Source organism: Eptesicus fuscus, chromosome 12 (genome assembly GCF_027574615.1).
Source record: "Eptesicus fuscus isolate TK198812 chromosome 12, DD_ASM_mEF_20220401, whole genome shotgun sequence".
NCBI classification, from domain to species: domain Eukaryota; kingdom Metazoa; phylum Chordata; class Mammalia; order Chiroptera; family Vespertilionidae; genus Eptesicus; species Eptesicus fuscus.
The window spans coordinates 79,290-97,376 of record NC_072484.1 but is presented as its reverse complement, the minus strand read 5'-3'; the positions used below and the strand labels follow the sequence as shown (position 1 = coordinate 97,376).

The 18,087-nt window shown below is 65.6% G+C and overlaps 1 protein-coding gene across 1 annotated transcript in view; it reads left to right on the top strand.

Moving 5' to 3' along the window:
• Positions 1-18,087, top strand: part of MYT1 (myelin transcription factor 1) — a 28,248-nt gene that overhangs the window by 5,207 nt on the left and 4,954 nt on the right. Inside the window, exons 3-16 of the mRNA XM_028133495.2 lie at positions 79-141; positions 545-792; positions 1,561-2,373; positions 3,780-3,914; positions 4,413-4,503; positions 4,789-4,902; positions 5,684-5,898; positions 7,346-7,470; positions 8,019-8,276; positions 10,380-10,534; positions 11,237-11,299; positions 11,398-11,466; positions 15,187-15,249; positions 15,445-15,528. Coding sequence (XP_027989296.2) covers positions 79-141; positions 545-792; positions 1,561-2,373; positions 3,780-3,914; positions 4,413-4,503; positions 4,789-4,902; positions 5,684-5,898; positions 7,346-7,470; positions 8,019-8,276; positions 10,380-10,534; positions 11,237-11,299; positions 11,398-11,466; positions 15,187-15,249; positions 15,445-15,528 — 2,496 coding nt within the window. The remainder of the gene's footprint in view (positions 1-78; positions 142-544; positions 793-1,560; positions 2,374-3,779; positions 3,915-4,412; positions 4,504-4,788; positions 4,903-5,683; positions 5,899-7,345; positions 7,471-8,018; positions 8,277-10,379; positions 10,535-11,236; positions 11,300-11,397; positions 11,467-15,186; positions 15,250-15,444; positions 15,529-18,087) is intronic.

Genomic DNA, 18,087 nt, shown 5'->3' with positions numbered 1-18,087 from the left:
CTGGGGCACCGTCTTCTGCCCCCGGGTGAGGTCTGGGCTGGGCCCCTCCCCCAGTGACCGCTCTGCTTGCCTCCCCAGCTGCCCCACGCCGGGATGCTCGGGCTCAGGGCACATCCGTGGCAAGTACTCCAGGCACCGGAGGTAAGGAGGCCTGTGGGCCTCACCCTGGTTCCTGGGAAGGAGGGTGGGCTGCTGGATCCACCGCTCTGAGTCTTTTGTGGATCTAGAACCTTCATGTCCGTCCACGGCTGCTGAGCCGGTGTCCTCCCACGCCACCTGTGACGGAGGGGCTGGCCCAGCTGAGGCAAAGCGCGGGGTCTCCCAGTTGGGCTGCCGGGAGGCCGCAGGACTCTGTGTAGGAGAGCTTGGGGCAGACCCGGGGCACACTGCGTGGCTCAAGTCATCCCGGGGGCTCCATGCGACCCCGCCAGCGAATCTGGGGCTTCTAGCAGAGGGAGGGGATGTGATGCCAAGAGAAACAGGGTGGAGGGCAGGGGGGCAGGGAGGCATTGTGGGCGGCCACAGCCTGGCCCCCTTCCCCCAGTTTGCAGAGCTGCCCGCTGGCCAAGAAGAGGAAGCTGGAGGGCCCCGAGGCCCAGCACCTGGTGTCCACACGGAAGTCACCCCCCCTGAAGCTGGCTCTGGACGAGGGCTACGGCGTGGACAGCGACGGCAGCGAGGACGCCGAGGTGAAGGACGCCTCTGTCTCAGAGGAATCGGAAGGAGCTCTGGAGGAGGCCGAGGCCGAGATGTCAGGACAGGAGGAGGCTCGGCACCCCCCGCCAGCTGAAGGTGCCTGTTCTTTCTGCCCCGAATCAAGGCGCCCAGTGTGTGCCGGAGAGCCGCGGCGGGGCCGGGGGCGCCCTGCCAAGAAAGGCCTCCTGAGAACAAGGGCGCCCTGTCCGCGGGCGCGGGCTTCCTGCGAGGCCGCGCTGCGCTGTGTGACCGCCGTGTGACGGGGTGTCTGTGCACGTGAGAGACTGACACACGGACACGGCTGTGTGGCCCTTGGGAAGTGAGGCCGGGGCTGCTGGGCACTTGGTGAGATGGAGGAGGGTTGAGGGGGCCCTGTTTGCACCGGCTTCGCTTGGGGCACCCCGCCGTTGGCCAATGCTGGTGTGCCGGACCAAGGCCCGAGCCCCCTCGCGCCCCCTCGCTTCTCGGTCTGAGGTGGTCGGTTAACTTGTTGCCACTCCTGCCGGCCCACACCTGCCTCCGTCCCGGCTCGGGCTGCGCCTGAGGGCGCTCCATCCCTTGGAGCACGGACTGCAGGGCCGGCGCGGGGAGACCCCACATCTTAGTCATTGCCCTGGAAACATTTACATTTGGGTCCTTTAAAAAGTATAAATTTGTCTACTACTTTTCAATTTGAGACAATTTTTAAAATTCTGATGTACCCTGTGAGCTCCATCGTGTGAGGTGAGACAACCCACACGGCGCTCCCGTCGGCCCCGGAGCCGCGGCAGTGACGCAAATGACCTCACTGACGCCCCCTCTGGGCGGGGACAGGCCTGGCCGCCCCCCGGGGCCCCTTCATGTGGCTTTTCTGATCTCGTGCAGGAAGGAGCCCCGTCCAGTCTCATTTCGGCTCCAACCCCACGGGCTCCTCCAAAGGCAGCTACAGCCGCTTCCAGGAGGTCATTGCCACTTCCCTCCTAGACCTGGGCCACGTCTCCGAGGAGCCCCTGGTCAGGGAGGGCTCCAGCCAGCAGGCCACGCCGGGCCCCGGTGTCCTGCACCTGGTGCAGGAGGAAGCGGAAGGAGGGGCCGCCGGCGACGGCGGGGAGAAGGAGGTTTTTGTCCAGCCGGAGGACATCGAGGAGGTCATTGAGGTCACCAGTGAGTGCACTCAGGGGCCCGGCCCCCAGTTCCCGGAGGGCGTGGCCAGCGGGGAGCTCCGCCAGCAGACAGTCTCTGAGGGCCACGAGGAGAAGGAGGAGGAGGAAGCTGAAGAGGAGGAGGAAGAGGAGGAGGAGGAAGAGGAGGAGGAGGAGGAGGAGACCGAGGAGGAGGAGGATGAAGAGGACGAGGAGGAGGTCACTCCTGATGTGACCTGCCGGGAGGGCACCCCTCGTTCCCCCCCAGAACAGGCCCCTGAGCCCCCCTGCCACAAGCCCGAGTACTCGGTCCTGGTGGAGCTGCGGTCTGATGACGGCAAGGATGAGGACTCGAACTCCCAGAAGTCCGCGGTCACGGACGAGTCCGAGATGCACGACGTGATGACACGGGGGAACCTGGGCCTCCTGGAGCAGGCCATCGCCCTGAAAGCCGAGCAGGTGCGGGCGGCGTGCGAGCCCGCGGAGCCGGGCCTGGGCGAGCGGGCGAAGGCGGCCAGGCCCCCGGAGGCCATGCGGAAGCCCTGCTGCAGCAAAGGTAGGGCTGGCGCGGGCCCTACACGCCCACCCCGCCCCTCCCCCGGGGACACCAGGTGTGCAGGTGCCACCAGAAGAGACCCAGCCCGATGCAGTGTAGCCAAGGGGCAAAGGTCACAGGCCACAGAGCGAGGCATGGAGTCTGAGGACGGCTCACGCCGCGCACACAGGGCCACCAGAGAGCAGCGCTGAGCAGAGGGGGAGGGACAGTGACCCAACTCAGTGGCTCAGCCTCAGCCCGGGAGCCACCGGGGTGGGAGGGACTTTTGTGAGCTGTAGGTCATGGGGCCGCCTCGCTTGTGGAGACAGGGCCATGCTTTCTGGAGAAAATCATGCCTGTGGGACTGGCGCAGGGTCAGATATTCAGGGGCACAGCGGGGGGGGGGGGGGGACACAGATGGCGACGTTATTTCAACCCGGGGAGAGCTGTCAGGGGAGACCCTTTGGGGGTGGCAGACTGAGGGACAGCAGTTTGGGGCGCCTAGTCAGGCCAGCACAGGCTCCTGCACAGGCCTTGAGGGGACGTGGACACGAGGAGGCCCGAGTGAAGGTGACATGGACTTAGGGGTGGTGTAGGGTGTCAGTCCGAGGGCGGACTTGGGGTCCACAGTTCAGTGGGACGCTGTTGGAGAGGGGATACAGACAAGTGACAGCCCAGGCCCAGGTGTTCAGGGACTCACACCGGTGGGATGGGCGTTTGGGGGCCCAGATGCAGTGCCCTGCTTTCAGGGCTAAAGTTGAGGGCAGGGACCCAGGGGACAGACCCATAAGGCTGTGCCAGGCTTTGCGAGGCCTCCCTGCGAGCTTTGCTATGGCCTCTGGGTCCCCCCAGAGGGGCCGCTCTGCCCAGGAGCTTCTCGAGGGCAAAGGCCGGGCTCCGGAGATCACCAGAGTCCTGACCGGTGTCCCCTTTGGGTCCACACGCATGAGTGACTCTCCGGCCTTGCAGAGAGCAGATGAGCCGGTTACTGAGATTGAGCTTAAATTTCCGCCCCAGCATTTAGTAGGCATGTCATTGGGTGAGTTTCTTAACTTCTCTGTCCTCCTCATTTTGTCACAACCAATGGCCAGTCCCGGCAGGGCCCTTTCCCTGCAGAGGCTGACCCCGAGGGGGCGCTCCGGGCGGTGTGCCCTCACTCTGAAGCCAGTGCAGAGGGACCGGGCTGGCTGCCCCCAGGTGGCCCTCAGCCCAGCGCAGCTGCTCTCGGTGCCGGTTCGTCTCCGGGCAGATACGTGTGTGGGGGGACCAGTTTCTCTGGAGTCGCCTCGCTGTGCAGTCCCGGTGCCTCTCGGGCTGTGGGGCAGGCCGGCCACTCTCCTCGCTGCTCGCCGGAGGAAGGACCGCTGTCCTCGCCACCCAGCTCGCAGCTCCCTGGGCGCCTTCCGACTGGCGTGTTGTGTGTTTAGATTCCTCAAGAGCAGAGAAACGTGAGATCAAGTGCCCAACCCCGGGCTGTGACGGCACCGGGCACGTGACGGGGCTGTACCCGCACCATCGCAGCCTGTCAGGGTGCCCCCACAAGGACAGGATCCCTCCAGAGAGTGAGTACTCCGCAGAGCTCAGGACACGGCTGGTTTTGGATGGTGTCCGAGTGGCCACTTGGGCCCTGTCCCTTGCACTGGCACCGTCCAGATGCCCATACGTGAGCCCTATGAGGCTGGGGACGGAGCGTGCCCAGTCATGCACCTTGAGAAGGCAGCTTGGGTCAGGGCCCCCTGAAGATGGGCATGGGGGGCACAGCTGAGGGAGACGAAGCCACCCCCGACTCCCCCACCCCCGGGCAGGGGAAGCCTGTCCTGGCCCCAGGCTGGAGGCAGTAACTGAACCGGAGCTTGACAGGAGCCAGTCACACTGCACAGCTGGGGGTTGCTAAGCTGAGTTTGTTTCTGCCCCAGGGAGGCAGGGGTGGGTGGGGGTGGGGGGCATGCCCTGACTGGGCTGAGACTTGGGGACTGGAACTGCCCCGGACCACGGCTCAAGGTGCAGTGTTCCTGGCGGACTCCTGCCTCGGGGCTGTGCTCACCACCCTTCTCTTGCAGTCCTGGCCATGCACGAGAACGTGCTCAAGTGCCCCACCCCCGGCTGCACGGGGCAGGGCCACGTGAACAGCAACCGGAACACACACCGAAGGTACTTGCCAAGCTGGGCGTGGTGAGGGCGGCGCGGGTGCGCGGGGCTTGCCGTGGCCCCTCGGGGCAGCCATAAGGTCAGGGCAGCCCTTTGTGTCACTGGGTTAGAATCTCCCCAGACAAACCACCTGAGCAGTGGGTGCTTTGACGCTCGAGCCCAGAGCAGAAGAAAAGGCCAACTCTGGAGGAGTGACAGCTTCCCGGGCCCCACAGGCTCCTGCCGCGTCCCCGGCCCAGCGGACAGGGCCCAGAGGAGAGGCTCAGCTGACCCCTTGTCCTTCTCTAGTTTGTCTGGGTGTCCCATTGCTGCTGCAGAAAAGTTAGCCAAATCTCACGAGAAGCAACAGCCGCAGACAGGAGATGCTTCCAAGATTGACTCCAACTCAGAGCGGATCCTCAGGCGAGTGCAAGCGCCACAGCACTGGAGGGGCTGCCTGTGGGCCGCGCGTGCCTGCGGGTGTGGGTGTGGGCGTGTGCCTCACGTAGCCGCGGGCCTTCCAGCACGGAGCTGGAGGGCAGTTTCAGGGCGCACAGGACTCTCTGGCCTGCTGCAAAGGCGGGGGCGGGGGGGGGCAGGCTCCTTCGTCCTGAGTGGTTGACAGTCTCCTCCTGGTGGTCTTCCTGCCCGGCTCCTGAGCCCCCTGGGCTGCTCTTCATGCCGCCTCTTATGCACTTAAACATCCGAACTCTTCCAAGAGCTTCAATAACAAAGAACGGCATGCCTGCAGTGGCCTTCCCACGCCTGCCCCGTCCCTGCCCAGCCCTTCAAGGGCCATCTCAACCGTCCCTGCCCGTGAAGAGCTGCGTCGGGCCAGTCTTGAGGGTTCTCCTTGAGGGTCCTCGGACATCTGCTGCCGAGCTTCCTCCCTGGGCCCACACCACCCCGCTGGAGGCTGCCCTGGGCGGCCCGCAGCCAAGGGCTCCCGCGCACTGTTGCTGAGCCGCCTGAAACCTGCTCTCCGGAGGTCGCAGCCCCGCCTCCTCTGGCCGATGCTGTCCGCAAGGGGTCAGGCCATTCTTCCCCACACAGACCCGGCCCGGGCAGCTGTTCGTGGTGGGCATGGGGGAGGGTCTCCCAGGGCTCTGGCCGCTGGTCTGAGGGGTCCCCGAGCAGGCTGGGGGTGAGTAGCACTGGGTTCCTGGTCCTGCCCTCACGGTTCTGCATCTGTCCTGCACCCCAGACCCATGTGCTTCGTGAAGCAGCTCGAGGTCCCTCCATATGGAAGCTACCGGCCCAGTGTGGCCCCGTCCACGCCCAGGGCCAGCCTGGCCAAGGAGCTGGAGAAGTTCTCCAAGGTCACCTTTGACTACGCAAGTTTTGATGCTCAGGTTTTTGGCAAACGCATGCTTGCCCCAAAGATTCAGACCAGCGAAACCTCACCTAAAGCCTTTAAATGTAAGTTGGGGAGCATTGCTCCTGGGAGGTGTAGAGTGAGGAGCAGTGGAGGGACCCCGGCCAGGAGGGCGTCTGCCCTGGGGCCGATGGGGCAAACCCAGGGCTCAGCTGTCCCAGTGTCCACCCTCCTTGTTCACCATCAGACTCCCTGCTCGTGAAACCAAACCAAGCCCTTTGGGGGTGGGGGGGGTGTCAAAAGGCTTGAGAATGACGTCACTGCTGTGGCCACCCTGAGAGGTCCCCCTCTTCTGGCCACCTACTCCCAGCCTGTTTATTCTCAGATCGAGGCAGGGTGTGTGCGAGTGTGTGCGCATGTGAGTGCGTGTGTGTGTGTGTGCGCACATGTGTGGGTGCATCAGTGCGCATGCATGTGTGTGTGTGTCCGGGGCGGGTCAGACAGCTGCTGTGTTGAGCCTGGTACCTGACAGGAGCCATTTCCCTTCCTGCTGGGGGCAGCCCGGTGGACGCAAGGTGCTATCTGTGAGAGCAGCAGCACAGTTCCTGGGTGTTGGTACCAGTAGACACGGGCCTTCGGGAACGCCCTTCCCGCCCTTTTGTCACGTATCCCACTGCTCGCCAGCCCTGAGCCCGGAGATGCTTGTGAGATGGAGACGCGCCACGGCGCCTGGGATGGAACTGGCACCTGCGGGAGGAACTGGCCCTGAGCGCAGCAGTGACGGGCTCCCGCCTTAGTTCACAGCACAGGTGCCGGTGAGACGGCGGCCTGGAGCTTGGCGCCTCGCCCGCCTGCTAGGTCAGGGCCGCCCGCCTCCCGCACGGCACCCCGACCCAGCGCCCACGCGCTCCGCCAGTCGGAAGCTGTGGTTACTCAGAAGTCTCAGCCCTGAGAGCACAGTTACTAGGAAAGACACCATTTTATGCCTGATGTTTGTGTGAGCGTTAATGCTGCTTTACTAAAGCGGGGACTCTTGTGGGGACACAGAGCTGTCCTGCCTGTGGGCTGCGCGTGGGCAGAACTCTTGTTTTTTGTGTGTTTTTTTTTTCCCAATTTTTTTTATTAAGGTATTATATGTGTACATATCTTACCATTGCCACCCCCCACCCCACTCCCATATAGAACTCTTGTTTTGTGAGAGCCACTCACCAACGGGCAACTTGTGTTTTTTTAAAATATCGGGGATGCTGGAATGTCTTTGAGGGTTTCACCCTTTCTGCACACATTTTGGTCAAGCCAGACACAGCCTCCTCAGCCCCAAACAGGAGGGGGAGCGGGAGCTGGGTGTGGGCACCTGTGAGCAGCCTGAACGGCCCTGCCCCGACCCCTTCCCCTGCAGCTCTGCCCTGTGCACCCCACCCTCCCGTCCCGTGTGCATCTGCGTGCCCCCCGCTGTCCAAGCTGAACACAGCGTGGTGCTGTTCACTCTGCAGCCAAACCTTCCCGAAGGCCTTCCCCCAGCACAGCTCCCGCTCTCCGCCCTCCCTGCAGGCTTCGACTACGCGCACGACGCAGAGGCCGCGCACATGGCCGCCACCGCCATCCTGAACCTCTCCACACGCTGCTGGGAAAGGCCCGAGAACCTCAGCACGAAGCCACAGGAAGCGCCCGGCAAGGTCCGTGTGTCCCCTGCGGGCCCCTTCGGAGGCAGGCACCGTCTGGAGGAATTGCAGTCAGGGCCACCGTCCATCGGGGCGGGTGCCGTTTTCTCCCTCTCCCTCCGCTGTGGCTCCTGGTGAGCAGAGCTTGGACGGGTGCCTGCTGAGAGCTCTGTGTGCCGACCTGAGGAGGGCCCTCACGGCCATCCCAACGTGCCTCCCTGAGACTGAGGGCCATGCACACATGTGTTCTCTCATATCTCCCGGAGACCATCATGCACACATATGTTCCCTCGTGCCTCCCTGAGACTGAGGGTCACGCACATGTTCTCGGCTGACCGTGCTCACGGCCTCAGGGCCTGGTCTGTGGTCCAGGAGACGGAAGGAGGGCGGTCACATGTCCTCCCTCCGGGCCTCGGGTCTCGTCTCTCGGAGGCGCTTCTTTCTGTCTGGCTATTTCCTTCCGAGGGAAGCAGGTCTGGGCGCTCTGCAGCGCCGCCTTCGGGACCTCGGGGCCCATGTGGGAGGGGGTGGGGTCAGGACGCAGACGCCCCTTTGCGTTGTAGGCAGCGGCCATCGAGGTGGATGAGCACGGGACACTGGACCTGAGTATGCGCAGGCACCGCCGGCGGGAGGGCGCGTTCCCTGGCGGCGGCCCCGGCCCCGGGGTGAAGGCTCCCGAGGCCTCCCAGCACCAGGGCGGCACCAGTGCCCCCGGCAGCTCCGTGACACCCCCGTCCAGCCAGGCCGCCCACCAGGAGGAATGGGACCGGCCTCTGGACTACACCAAGCCCAGCCGCCAGCGAGACGAGGAGCCCGAGGAGGTGGGTGCGCGGCCTGAGGGGTCCCGTCGCTTTGCATCGGTTCTGCACCCTCGGGCAGCGAGCACTCAGCCGCCTCTGGGCGGGGTTTCTGCCAGTGTGAGCGCGGTCTCCGTGGCCCTAAGACACGGTGGGGCCTTGGAGAGTGCGGGGAAGAGGGGCTTCTTTCCGAGCTCCTTGGTTTGGGGCTTCCCGCCACCCTGCTTCCCAAAGAGGCACACGGAGCCCCCGCAGCAGCCCTGGGCCCTCCAGGCCGCCTGGCCCCGTGGACAGAGGCGGGGAGAGCTCCTGGCCTCAGCCTCCGTGCGGGGCCGCGGTCTGGGCGGGGTGGGCAGTCCCTGCCCGCCGCTCCGCCAGCTGAGATCTGGCGGATGGAGGGCTTTCCCGAAGAGTGTGCGTCCTGGACAACAAAGCCCGGCTCTGCGGGCGGCGCCGCCCTGGCGGCTCTTCAGTGTGGCCAGGTCCCCTCGCCCCGTTCTCCCCGCCAGCCCCTCACCCCGGAGGGCAGGGCAGGTCCCTGTGGAGGAGGAGGTGGCGGGGAGACCTCCCGTCTGAGCACTGTCCCCTCCGTGATCCCGTCTTGCTGGGGAGCCAGGCTCCCTCTACATGTGTCACATGCACCCCCACTTCACAGAGAGCAGACGAGACCCCAGGCTGAGGTCACATGGCTGTCATTTGGTGTCTGGCACCGAGGAGGGTGCCTCTGAGACAGCCCAGTGGAGGGAGGCTGGCCAAGACCCGCCCACCTGGAGCTGTGCTCCCGCCTCCTCCCTGATGGGCAGACCCGTCTGTGGTCGGGACCGCCCTGTGGGGGCTGCAGTGCAGGTGGGGCCTCTGCGTCTGTGTCGTCCTCGTTCCTGTCTTGTCCCCAGGACTTAGCTGCCCCCCCCCACCCCCGCCGGCGACTTTGCCCCTCGTGGCCCCTTTGTCTCCTTCCCCGGCCCCCCCTCAGCCCTCCTCAGGCTGATCCCCATCCCTGGGCGGTCCCCTTCTCTCCGAGTATCCTCGTCCCCTCCCAGGACTGACCGTCGCCGATGGGGTGGCCCAGAAGCCCCACCCCAAAGTTCCCGCCACTGAAGCCTGTTCCCACGCTCTATCCTGCAGCCAGCAGCCCCTCCGGGCAGAAGCCTCAGCTCAGCCCTGTCCCTTCCTCTCCCCAGCGGTCGCTCCCGGGCATGCGACACCCCTGAGCCAGGCCTTCTCCGTCCCTGTACCACGACCCTGGCTCCCAGCTCAGACGCTCCTTCCAGCGCGACCGCACTGCCCGCACCCTCGGCCCCGGAGCGCCCTGCTCGGTGCTGGGAGCCCTGTTCACGCCGGGGCGGCTTTTCTAAAGTTACCTTTATTGGGGCGACGTGGTCAATAGCTTGCTACTCAGTCAGGCGAGTGCGTCAGTAACAGCGACGAGACCTCGAGCAGTCCTCCCACGGCTGGTGCTCCAGGGCGGGGCCTCCTTTGGCCCCCAGAAGGCCTGTGCGGGGCTCCCCTGAGCTCCATTTCCAAAGGGGCAGCTCAGCCCCAAGAGGCTGACCGTTTCAGGGACACAGAGCGAGGACCAGTGCTGGGGTGCGCCGTGGGCCGCCGTGAGCCACCGTGGGCCGCCGTGGGCCGCCTTAGGAAGTGCCGGCTGGGCTGTGGTGCAGCGTCGCGGGGGGGCGGGGGGGGGGAGAGGGGGCAGCTGGCTGCGGGTCACGGTGATCGGTGATCGGTCTGTTTGCTCCGCGTGCGGTTACTCCTGTGCCGCCTCATGGTCACAGCCTCTCCACCAAGACGATTTGGCGCCCCCTGTGCGGGGCGCCCCCTCCGAAGGGTGGCGAGGTGTGCGTTCAGAGGTGGCTCAGCGGCCGCTGGACGAGGCCACCCCATGCGGGGATGCAGAGGATGTCAGGGTCTCCTGTTGCCGGGCAGCTCTGGCTGAGGTCGAGGGGCGCCACCCCTCGGGGTGCTGTCTTCTGTGTCTGTTGCGGGCACTCTTCTCCCTTACCTAGAGGGTGGGAGACTCCAGGACGCGCCTGTGGCCTCTGCTCTGAAGGGTCCTCTCCCGCAGCCCTGGGCGGGCTCCTGGCCCGCCAGCGGTTAAAACCTCTCCCTGCTGGTTTTTTGCAGTCAGAGCCAGCAGCCCATTCTTTTGCTTCTTCTGAAGCAGATGACCAGGAAGTGTCCGAAGAGAACTTTGAGGAGCGGAAGTACCCCGGGGATGTCACCCTGACCAACTTTAAGCTGAAGTTTCTCTCCAAGGACATAAAGAAGGAGCTGCTCACGTAAGTCTCACCTGGGAACCGCCGTCTGGACCGGAGTGCGGCCGGGCCGGGCGGGAGGTCGGGCCGCTCTGTCTGGGCCTTCCGCTGCCCTCTGTGCAGTGTCCGTCACAGAGGACCAGGCCCCGGGGACAGTGTCCGTCACCGCCGCCCTGCGCTGGGCTCTCACGTGGTCCTCGAACACGACTGAGAAGGAGAAAGAGGCCTGTTCTATCCGTGCACCAGGCCGGGGCTGAGGGAAGCTGCTGGGAGCTATTCATAGACAAACGCAACCCACAGCTCCCGGTCGGCCCGTGAGAGCCAGCTCTCGCAGAGCAGGGGCGAGGCCCTGCCCCGTCTGTGCCGGGCTCCTCTTGTCCTGAACCCCCTGCTCCGTAGCTGCTCCCCGGCCGGCCAGCCCCGGGCTCTGGCTGGGCCCTTGTCCTCAGCGAAGGCCATGCTCTTGGGAGAGGAGCTTCCCGTGTGTTCACGGGCACCCACGTGTGTGCTTGAGACACCCTCACTTCTAGCGGAGCTTTGACTTGGTTCCCTTTCCCGCTGAGTTGAGTTCTCTGGGAGCTGCCGTCCGCGGCTGAGGCTGTGCTCTGAGGACGGAGCGGGAGGCGCTGCCCCGGGGCGACCGGGAGGCGGCCGCGCTGTCCCCGCGCAGGCTCGGGCAGGCCTCGCAGGCGGCCCTCTCTTCTGACGCTCTTTTTCTTTGTCCAGCTGTCCCACCCCGGGCTGTGACGGCAGCGGCCACATCACCGGGAACTATGCTTCCCACCGCAGGTTCGTCCCCTTTCGGGCTGCCTGGCCGGGTGCTGCGTGGCGGGTCTTCCTCCTCTCCTGCTCTGCTCCCTCTGGCTTACCCCTCTCTTCTCTTTCAGCCTCTCTGGTTGCCCTCTTGCTGACAAGAGCCTCAGAAACCTCATGGCTGCCCATTCTGCTGACCTCAAGTATGTCTGCCCTCCTGGCCGCCTCTCTCGGGCGGCTCCCTAGCTTTGCTGTCCCCTTCCATGAGGCTCCAGCCCGAATCGCAGGCTTCAGTGCCGGGCCGGCCGCCTGCAGGAAGAGGCAGAGGCAGGGCCGAGGAGGAGCCGATTCCCGTGGCTGGGGCTGCTGTGCTTGTGGCTCCTGCTCTGAGGCTGCTGTCTGTCTGTCCCCACCCGCTGGGCTGCTATAGGCTCTGTGCTGCCCTGGGCCCTGCCGGCCTCTCTGAGGGCCCCGCTCTCTCCCTGTACTGAGGCCCTGACGAGGCCTGCTCCACTGCACCTGGGGTGGCCCAGCCCAGAGCCGGCCTCGCCGCCACCGCCGGTCTGGCCGTCACAGCGCTGCAGGCGGTGCCGCTCGTGCTGAATGAGGGGCTGTTGCTGGTGAAAGAGAAAGCTCCTTCCCTCCCTCTCTGCAGCCCTTCAGCTGCGGTCTTGGCCCTGGTGCCCCAGATGTGCCTCTCCTCCTCGCTCCTCCCTCTGTCTGCCGAGCTCCTCCTCTTTCTGCTTCTGCTCCTCCCTGCCCCGAACGCACGGCCTGGCAGACTCCGTGGCACCGGCACCTGCCCGGCAGCCTGCTCGATGCACCCAGGGGTTCCCGGGTCTCCGTGTCCTCGGGGTGGCGTGGACTGTCCTTGCCTTTGTGTTCACGCCTTCAGCTGAGCTGGGACAGGCTGGTCCTGGCTGAGCCACGACGGGGAACGATGTGTCCCTCTGGCCCCTCGGGTCACCCTTTGCGGCTGCTCCTCCCTCCAGGCCTCTGTGTGGGGAGGCCCTGGGTCCAGACACGTTTCCCTGGCCACGCCCCCGGGGTCACGCCCCTCGGGGCCAGATAGAGCGCCCCGAGCTGGTTAGAAACGGGCAGAAAGCTCCAGGCCCCCGAGCGCTCTGCCCCGCCGCGGGGAGCGCCTCCTGGCCCCTTGCTGCAAGGGGCTCGTTCCCAGAGGTGCTGGGCCCGTGTGCCGCCAGGGGTCTTTCTGGGAGTGGCAGCTGGGACGGCGTTTCCTAAGGCGTGGCTCACCCCCGCTCACGCCTGGGGTCCAGCCCCACTGGGACCCCTCCTCGCCTCCCAGCCGCGCCCACGCTCCTTCCTCCTGTTTTCTTTTCCAACTCCACTGCCTTTCTGGCCTGTGACTGGTTTTCATGGATTTCCGGTTTGAGGGCCTGAGTGACTTCAGAGCCATGACCACGTGTGCTCAGGGCCACTGGATGGAAAACACCAGAAACGTGGCTGTGAGAGTGTTGCATCCTTCTCAGACTAAAAGCCTGTGAAGAATGTTAACCCAGCCCTGGTAGGGGCGGGAGGCAACCAGTTAACATCTCTCCCTCCCCCTCCTCCCTCCCTTCCACTCTCTCTAGAAATCAGTGGAAAGAATACCCTTGGGTGAGGATGGAAAAATGACTTTAACCCAGAGCATACCTGGAAGTAGCACCAGAAAGCCCGTGTGAAACAGGCTCCCCGCAGCCGGGCGCCGGGAGCGGGGAGGGCAGCCCTTTCCGGTGCCGAACGCTCCCTGGATCCTCTCCCTCCCCGTCCAGGGGGCGGCAGGCATGGCTGCTCCCCACCCGCCCTGTGGCCGGTGGGGACAGACACCTCTGCCAACCTCGCAAAGACTTTCGGTGGCCTCCCTAGCCACCTGGGTGCAGTGCGTCTCGTACGATGTTTTCTGTATTTTAATCAAATCCGTTTGCTCTTCCCGGTCACGTGCCCCGGTGTGGTCAGGGTGGGACTTGGCTGCCCAGCGCCCTCTGTATGGGGAGTTGGGGTGCAAAGGTGTGATGGGGGCTCCGCACAGGGTGGGGACAGGGATGGGGCTCAGGGGAGAGTCTGTGCATCGCCACGCCCTCAGGCACAGGGCTTCCTCCTGCCCAGACGGCCCACTCACCAGCAAGTGGGGGCCTGCCGCTGGCCCTGTGGGCCCTCAGGGCCCCGAGAGGGGCCGGTGCCCGCTGCTCCACCGCACGGACAGCACCCTCTCTGGGACACGCCTCTGGGAAAAGCTGTGGAATTGGGTCTCAGCAAGGAGTGGGACCGTCTCGGCGGCCTGGGGCAGGTGTGCCTCAGTGGGCCCCTGGGGTTGCCGGTCCCACCTGTGCTGGGCCCGGCAGGCACCGCCCCGTGTGTGTTCCTGTCCTAGACTCCGGCCCCACCGGGGCTGCCACCTTGCAGGGCCCTTCCCCACCATCAGGAGCTCATCAAGGCCGAGGTCACCACCCACCCTGAGCCTCTGAGTCTCACTCGGGGGGAGGCTGAGGGGAAGCAGAGGCCTGAGCAGCGCCTCCTCGGTCCGCTGAGGAAGAGGCAGCAGACGTCACAGGGCGGTGGCCTCAGCACAGAGTCCCGTGAGGCCCCATGTGCCTGAAGGACCTGAGCGGGGGCGCCTGGGCCTCGGCAGTGCAGAGACAGGGGGCAGCGCAGGGGTGCTGTGGGTGGGTAACGGCTGCCTGGATGGCTGTGGGGGCGGCTCCTATTAAAATGCAAAAGCCTCCTTGTCCCAGACATGGGTGGGTTGAATGTGACCACATGTGACTGGGACAGAAACCATCACAACCTCAATGGGGTTTGAGTTACCCCACAGCCTGGTCAGGGGGTGATTTGACTGGTTGGTCCACTGCCATGCCAGGGAGGCATTTGATGTGTGGCCCTGATGTGGGCAGTGCTGAGGAGGGCCCCAGAAAGTCCCAAGTGCAAGGAGAGGCCAGAGGAGGCTGGGCATTGAGCCCCATGTTGCGTGCCCACCTCGAGGATTCCTATGGGGACAGGCAGTGCCACCTGCTGGGTTCTGGGAGGTGCCCCTGTGACCGTGGGGCATCCGTTGGCAGCACCAGCTTCCTGTCCCGCCCCCAGTGCCAGACGCTGCGTGTGCCGGTGGGGACATGAAGAAGGGGTGGCAGGCAAAGGCCTGTGTCCTGCTGCAGCAAGCTGGTCCCCGCCCCTCAGGCCACGGGGGCGCTGGGGTTCTGTGTGGGAGGGCGAGGGGGGAGCAGTGGGAGTGCCCTGGGAGTATCGGCTCCCCCAGGCCACACCACAGGCCTGCCGCTCCCCTGCCCCGGCCGGGGTGCGCCCTCACGGGGACGCCCGCAGAGCCGGGCCCGCAGCCGCAGGCACTCACGTCGCTCAGAGGTCATTGGGGAAAATCATTTAAGGGAGCCACGCTCGTGCGCTACAGTGGGATTTCTACCGTCTCTGCGATGCGTCCGCAACGCCCTGTGCGGGCAGAGCTGGGCTGTGTGTCCGCTCCCCTTTCCCAGTGCCGCCCGCCCCGCCCCGCCCGCCCCGCCCCGCGCCGGGTGAGAACACGCTGAGCAGTGGTCCCGGGCCCATGTGGGTGGCGCTCACACGGCACAGCCTCCTTCAGGGAGCCCTCTCCTCCCAGTGACTCCATGAGACAAGGTGCTAGGTGCTAGGCTTGCCTTCCTGACCGCCGTGTAGCGTGAAGGCCGGTGTGTGTTCTGGAACCTTCTATTGCAGCCCCAAACCCTGCACGAGGTCAGGCTCGGAGCCCTGCTGAGGGGTTGTGCTCTCCTCTTGGCCTTCCTGGGACTCCGTGGGGGACTCACTGGCAAAGCAGTGAAGGCCGGAGGCCCGGTGAAAGGCTGGCCAGGATGGGCACCCCCGACGGCAAGGCCCCCTGGGCGGGCGTCTTCACCGGCTCCGTCCCAGCTCCCTGTCCCTTTGCTCCGCAGGTGCCCCACGCCCGGCTGCGACGGCTCTGGCCACATCACAGGGAACTACGCTTCGCACCGCAGGTGAGCCTGCCGCGCCCAGGGGTGCGGGGCGGGCCTCCCTCAGGCGCGGGTGTGAAGGTGCTGGCAGCCAGGCTGGGCTGCCTCTGACCCAGCTGGGCTCTGGGGGCGCGTCCTGTCGGGCCTTCCGGGGCTGCTGACCCCGGGGGAGCGCGGCTGCTCTGGGACCACGGCTGGGTTTTTCCTCTTCGAAACCAGCTTATCAGGCTGCCCTCGTGCCAAGAAGAGTGGAGCCAAGGTGCCGCCGACGAAGGACGACAAGGAAGACCCCGAGCTGATGAAGTAAGTCGGGCCTTGCCTGCAGAGCGGGGCTTTCCTGTGTCTCCTGATCCCCTTCCCACGTCTGCTTGTGCACATGTTCTCGCCCGGGTATGTGGACGCCCTGTACATTGTACCGGGGCACACAGACCCCTGCTACCCCTGCACCGGAGGCCCCCGGGGCAGGGCTCCGGTCTCTGCCCGTCGGTGGGAAAGGGTGGGTGCAGGGGTTGAGGAGGAGGCTATGGCTAGAAAGATGGCAGATCTTGTGGCCGGTCGTGAGCGTGAGACTCACAGACATGCGCGCTCACACACCTTTTCGGGAGCCGAGTGAGATCCTGGGAGTTCACCCTGGACCGGGGCCTCGACGCGGCCGTGGGACGAGGGGGGCAGCCTGTGCCTTGGTGATCCAAGTCCCTGAAACCCTTTCCGACCTTCTCACTGGGGGTGCTTGGCCCTGACTGGGTGCATGTGCCCTGGTCCTGTGTCCCCCTCTCAGAGGGCTGGTGTCATGGCACGGTCACCCTCCCAGAAGGCCATTTGCCCACTTGAACCTCTACCAGCAGGTGGGGGCAAGGCCACAGGGACAAACAGGGTGCGTCGCCATGCAGGGTGCCCAGGACTTTGAGAGGTGATGTGGGCCCTCCGGGCAGCTGAGGAGTGGGAGGGAGTGGCTGGGGCGGCGGGGCGGGGCGGGGCCTCAGATCGCCGGGTGGTCCGATCGCCAGGTAGATCCCGGCGGGGAGTGGGTCTGACCTGACCATGTCGCCTGGTGGCCAGGACCAGCCCGATGCGCACCCGCGGGAGCCACTGCTGGTCAGCGTCGCGGCTTCACGGGCCCAGAGCCCGTTGTGCAACAGGCGTGACTTTTTCTGCACTCACACCTCGCGGTAACGCTGTAACGGAAGCTGAATCAAAAATGCAAAGCAGGTTTTGTTGGAATGCTGCCTGCTAACTAGTCCGGGGCTTGCCGGTCGCAGGGGTGGACGCCTGGTGCTGCTGGCGGCCGTGAGCGCACTGTGCTGGCCTGGCCCGTGATTCCCACCAGCACCGGGACGAGCAGGCTCACTGGGAATCGGCTCCTCTTCCCCGTGGGCTGTGAACTTTGTTTAAAAAAACAAGACAAACACACAGGATTTCTGCAGCCAGCTGAGAAGGTGACTTTCAGAAACGCTCCGCCTCTGCGGGGAGCCGGCTCCTGAGGCCCCCGTGCCAGGAGGGGGCTGCCCTCGCAGCGCCTCCCTCTGCAGGCCGCCCGCTGCAGGACGGGGCTTCCTCACACGCCCTCGCTGAGCCTCCGGATGGACGGGCTGGCGAGGAGAGGGCTCCCGTTATGGCCCCTGTGTCTGCTCTGCTTGAGATTAAGTCCCGTCAGCACTTTGTGGGGAATCCCTTTGGCCACAGCTGAGTAACTGGCCATCCAGGCCTGTGGAGGCTCCTGGGGTCAGGAGCCGGGTGCCCTCTGTCCTCGGCTACAGTGGCATCTGGGGTCCCGGTGGCTCTTCACTCCTGCGCCCGGCACAGGCTCCGGGGAGTGCAGAAGCCACCCGAGTCGGCTCCGCACACGTGTTAACATAGTCACCTGGCAGCTCTGGAGCTGTGGGCGCTGCTGGGTGGGAGAAAGTGCGCACTGCACCCAGTCCCTGCGGCAGGTGGCACGGAGAGCGACGGGGACTCCAGGCCCCACCGCTCACCTGGCCTTCGGATCTGGTCATGTCGGGGCTTCACGGGCACCTGGCCCAGGCCTCCCGCCGGACGCCCTCAGCTGGGAGGCGTCCAGGCGTGGGGATGGGTGTAAAACAGAAACTCTCCACCCCCTTGTGAGCCCCTGGCAGTGTGTCTTCTCTGAACTATGGGCTGAGGTGACCTTGGATGGGGTCAGTGGACACCCCACAGGCCAAAGTCCGTGTGGGTGGGATGACTGAGGAAAGGGAGCCGGCAGAGGGGGACAAACAAGGCCGGGAAAGTGTCTGCGGCGGCTGCTCCGGCCGAGGCCGGGGTGTCGGGGCCAGGAGCCCAGATGGCCTTGTCACTGGGCAGTGCACCCCCCCGCCCCCCGCCGGTGCTGCAGGAGCCCTGGACGGCCAGGCCCTGCCACGGGCTTCCTGCCCTGACTTCTCAGCCCAGGGACCTCTCTGTAACCGGGGTGGTGTGTCCCCTCCCGGGCCCTGTGCGCGGGCGGGTCTGCAGCACAAAGGGTGGGGACAGCATCACACTGAAGGAGGCTCCTTGTTGGAGGGAGAAGACTAGGGACTTGCAGGTAGAGGAGCTTGTCCTCTGCCCCTGTTGGCCCCAAACCAGACCCGTCGGTGCTCAGAAGGAACGGCTGGGAGCTGCCGGGCCAGGCCTCGCCCCATGAGGCACCCAGAGCTCTCGGCCTCGCCCTGCTGTTTGTGACCGCAGGGTGCGGGGCAGTCACTCTGCGCCCCCTCACGTCATCTCTCCTGTCCCTGGGGTGCTGTGATTTCTGTAGGGACCCCTCCTCTCCTTGAACAACCTGAACAAAGGGAAGGCCAGCCTCAGGCTGGGTCGCTGTGGGGGGTCGGAGCCGCTTCCCACAGGGCTGTGGCCTCCATCGGTCCC